The sequence below is a fragment of the Vicia villosa genome, unplaced genomic scaffold (assembly GCF_029867415.1).
Source record: "Vicia villosa cultivar HV-30 ecotype Madison, WI unplaced genomic scaffold, Vvil1.0 ctg.000832F_1_1, whole genome shotgun sequence".
NCBI classification, from domain to species: Eukaryota; Viridiplantae; Streptophyta; class Magnoliopsida; order Fabales; family Fabaceae; genus Vicia; species Vicia villosa.
In genome coordinates this window covers 122,670-126,172 of record NW_026705366.1, presented here as the reverse complement: position 1 = coordinate 126,172, position 3,503 = coordinate 122,670, and the positions used below count along the sequence as shown (strand labels likewise).

The 3,503-nt window shown below is 38.3% G+C and overlaps 1 protein-coding gene across 1 annotated transcript; it reads right to left on the bottom strand.

The window, feature by feature from the left end:
* Positions 1 to 1,410: 1,410 nt before the first annotated feature.
* LOC131631474 (uncharacterized) lies at positions 1,411 to 2,622 on the bottom strand. The gene has a single exon (XM_058902267.1). The coding sequence runs from the start codon at positions 2,620 to 2,622 to the stop codon at positions 1,411 to 1,413; it is 1,212 nt and encodes a 403-aa protein (XP_058758250.1).
* Between the last annotated feature and the right edge of the window lie 881 nt (positions 2,623 to 3,503).

Here is a 3,503-nt window from a genome sequence, read left to right as displayed (position 1 = left end):
ACTTGATCAAAGGTTGAGAACTTCCATTTATCAATTCCTTCCACCATATTCCTCAAATTATTAACAACATTATTGTTCTCTTTCCAAGCATTTATCAGCATTGCACCATAAGTATCATTTGCGAGCCACGCATTTTCAAATCGGAACGTCTTTGCATACCTGCCATAATACTCTTCCTTTAAATTTATAAGAATGGGACGGTGATCTGAAAACTCCACTCTCATAAGAACTTTCACATACGAATCTGGAAATACAATTATCCATTCATCATTACTCAAAGCCCGATCCAGTTTTTCGTATATGCGTTGGCCTCCACGGAAAATTGGGCTTCTCCAAGTAAACATATGCCCTCTCGTATCTACATCACTAACCCTACACAACTCCATTCTATCACGAAGACGTTTACACCTACTTACCGACGGCGGAACACCACCTTTCTTTTCATTAAAGTAAGCAATATCATTGAAATCACCAACTAACATCCACGGATTCCTCATATTACTCGAAATTGCCAGCAAATTCTCCCAAAGAAGCTTTTTACAGTTCTCATTGGGTCGTGCATAAATTGCAGTAAAGTTCCACTCGTTATTGATGTCAGTTTTAATATTTGTATGAATATATTGATCGTTCTTCTCAAGGACTTGCATTTCCATCTCACTTGTCTTCCAAGCCATAACGATGCCACCAGCAAATCCGCTATTATCACTACTGTCTACCTTATCATAGCCCAGTATTCTAAAAGATTTGATGACCTTATTAGGGTTACATCTTGTTTCCACAACAACCATCATATCAGGCTTATAACTATCCACACAGGTCTTGCAGTACCTATAAAAAGCTTTGCTAGCTGCACCTCGACAATTCCACACCAGAATTTTATTATTTGTATTTATCATAAAAACTGTATAAGGAAGAATTGAAACCCTACACCACTCAAAGAGTCTCACATACCACCTTTTCATTATCATCCTCCACAAGGACATTCTCCATCCCTTCAACCTTGTTATCTTTTACCATGTACTCTCCACTATTATAATCACCAAAGGTGAAGTTGTGCTTCATATTTGTAATAGGATTCGAGTCCGGTGGTTCATCAAGATCAATATCACCTCTGGCATCATTCCCACCCAAGGCATATTCTCCAGTTAACTCCCCTCTTCTGTTCTTTTCCTCACTTCTAGTTCCTTCTGCACCATCTTTATTCTTCCTTATGAGATTATAAATATCATAAGTTGTACCCATTTTTCTTCTCCAATATGAAAGTTCCCCGTTAATCCTTCAACACCTGAAGTGCCTATACCTCCACCCTTTTCTTTGATTTTTGTTCCTCCACGTGTCGCCAGTTTTATAGCTATTTTTTTCTTTTTCTGCAATTATCGGTTTTGTCTCTTTCCTCCATTCCCATAAACGTCAACCATTTTCCCGTGTCCCATCTTTCTCCGTTCCTCCAATAGCATCATGCAAGCTCATCGTATTGGTATTTTTTAAATCACCCACTTGCGTAGCCATATTAATTCCAATATTCTCCTTATCCTGACCTCCATCTGTCTCATTAATGATTACCATATTATTACTGGTAATTCCATTATTATCCCCCTGGGCCATAAAATCCTCCCCCATAATATCAGTATCACCACCTTTATCACCAATAACTATCTCATCATCACCATTTAATTCCTGATCATTAATTTCCAAAGCAAGAAATCTAGATCCATCCTTCCCGTTTTTATCATTAATTCTCATCGGAGGAATGTTTCTCTGGCCATCAATCATCCTTTTTCCTCTTTTTTGATTTTGCACCACCTTCCAAGGGCCATTAGCCTCTTCCACGTGCCCCTGTCCAACTTCTACTTCACACACATTGTTATTCACCATTCTCCCCTCAGTACCACTCCCAGCTGCCATCTTCTCCTTCTCATTCGATTGATTCATGCATCCTTCTTTGTAATGGCCGTAGCGACCACGGACTAGGCATAACAAATGCATCCCCTCATATTCTATATTATAACTACTACCTCCTATGCTGAACATTCCCAAGAGAGGTTGAGACAAGTTAACTGCGACACAAATACGAGCATATTTCCCTCTCTCCTGCTTCGTAGTGGTTTTATCAATCTTTATCGTGCGCCCAATTCGATTGCCAAAACTCGTTAGAGCCTTGGGACGATAATATTCAATAGGGAGACCTGTGATACGCACCCAAACAGCTACCTCATCAATCGTGTCACTTTCAGGTTGGAAGTTGGGTTTCCAATCTTTCACTGTCAAGTAATGATCGTAGATGAACCAAGGTCCATTTGCCATCGCCGCCTTTTTATCATCTTCATGAGAAAAAGCTACAAGATAATAATCATTGCTCAGTTCAATAATGTTGATAACGCCACGCCGCACCCACATCTGATTGAGTCTATTTTCAAGCGTCTTATATCCTATCCTTCTCCCTAATAGTTTCACAATAACACCTCTTCTCCAAGGTCTTTGCATCCTCTCCTTCTCCGCAGCCGAGAAAATAAATTTGGGACATTCATAGCCTCCAATCCTTTCTTCCTCTATGGTGATATCACCATTCGTGTCCTCAAGAATCTCCTCCCCTTCATTCTCTTCCAAATTTCCTTCCTCCATCTCCTTTTCATTTTGCCCCGTGATAATATCCCTAAAGGATATGCTTCGCTTTTCACTGCTTCCTTATGCCATCATAGCATTCTCCTTGTTCATTTCTTTGACCTTCCTGGTGCTTCTTTCTTGCAAATCCTGTTCAGCAATACTTTTTCCAAGTTCCGTGTGAGTTTTGAGAAACCCTAGCAGAGGGTTTGAATCGCTCATTTCCTTCTCTATCTTATCACTTTCCTTGATAACTTACTCTTGGAGTAAGAATATCCCTCCTTTATATATATGAGGAGGGATATTCTTACTCCAAGAGTAAGTTATCAAGACTTACTCCACATCTTGACCATTAATTTTGCTCAATCTAATGGCTAAAAATAATAATCAATTAAATAAGGAGAGAGAAATTAATACTCATTAATTCTAACCATTAGATTGAGAAGAATTAATGGTCAAGTTGTGGAGTAAATCTTGATAAATTACTCTTGGAGTAAGAATATACCTCCTCTATATATGAGGAGGGATATTCCTACTCCAAGAGTAAGTTATCAAGACTTACTCCACATCTTGACCATTAATTTTGCTCAATCTAATGGCTAAAAATAATAAGCAATTAAATAAGGAAAGGGAAATTAATACTCATTAATTCTAACCATTAGATTGAGAAGAATTAATGGTCAAGATATGGAGTAAATCTTGATAACTTACTCTTGGAGTAAGAATATACCTCCTCTATATATGAGTATGCTTGCAACATGTTTGATGAATGTTTCATATGATTTGCGAAGTTCTAAAGCTATGGAAGAACAATGAGAGATAAGAATAATATAACAATGGGAGAAATCCAAAATTTTCCAACTTCTCTCTCTCTCTCTCTCTCTCTCTCTCTCTCTCTCTCT

Excerpts from the sequence above, each read along its gene's own strand:
- LOC131631474 (XM_058902267.1), bottom strand. The coding sequence starts at position 2,622 with ATGGAGGAAGGAAATTTGGAAGAGAATGAAGGGGAGGAGATTCTTGAG.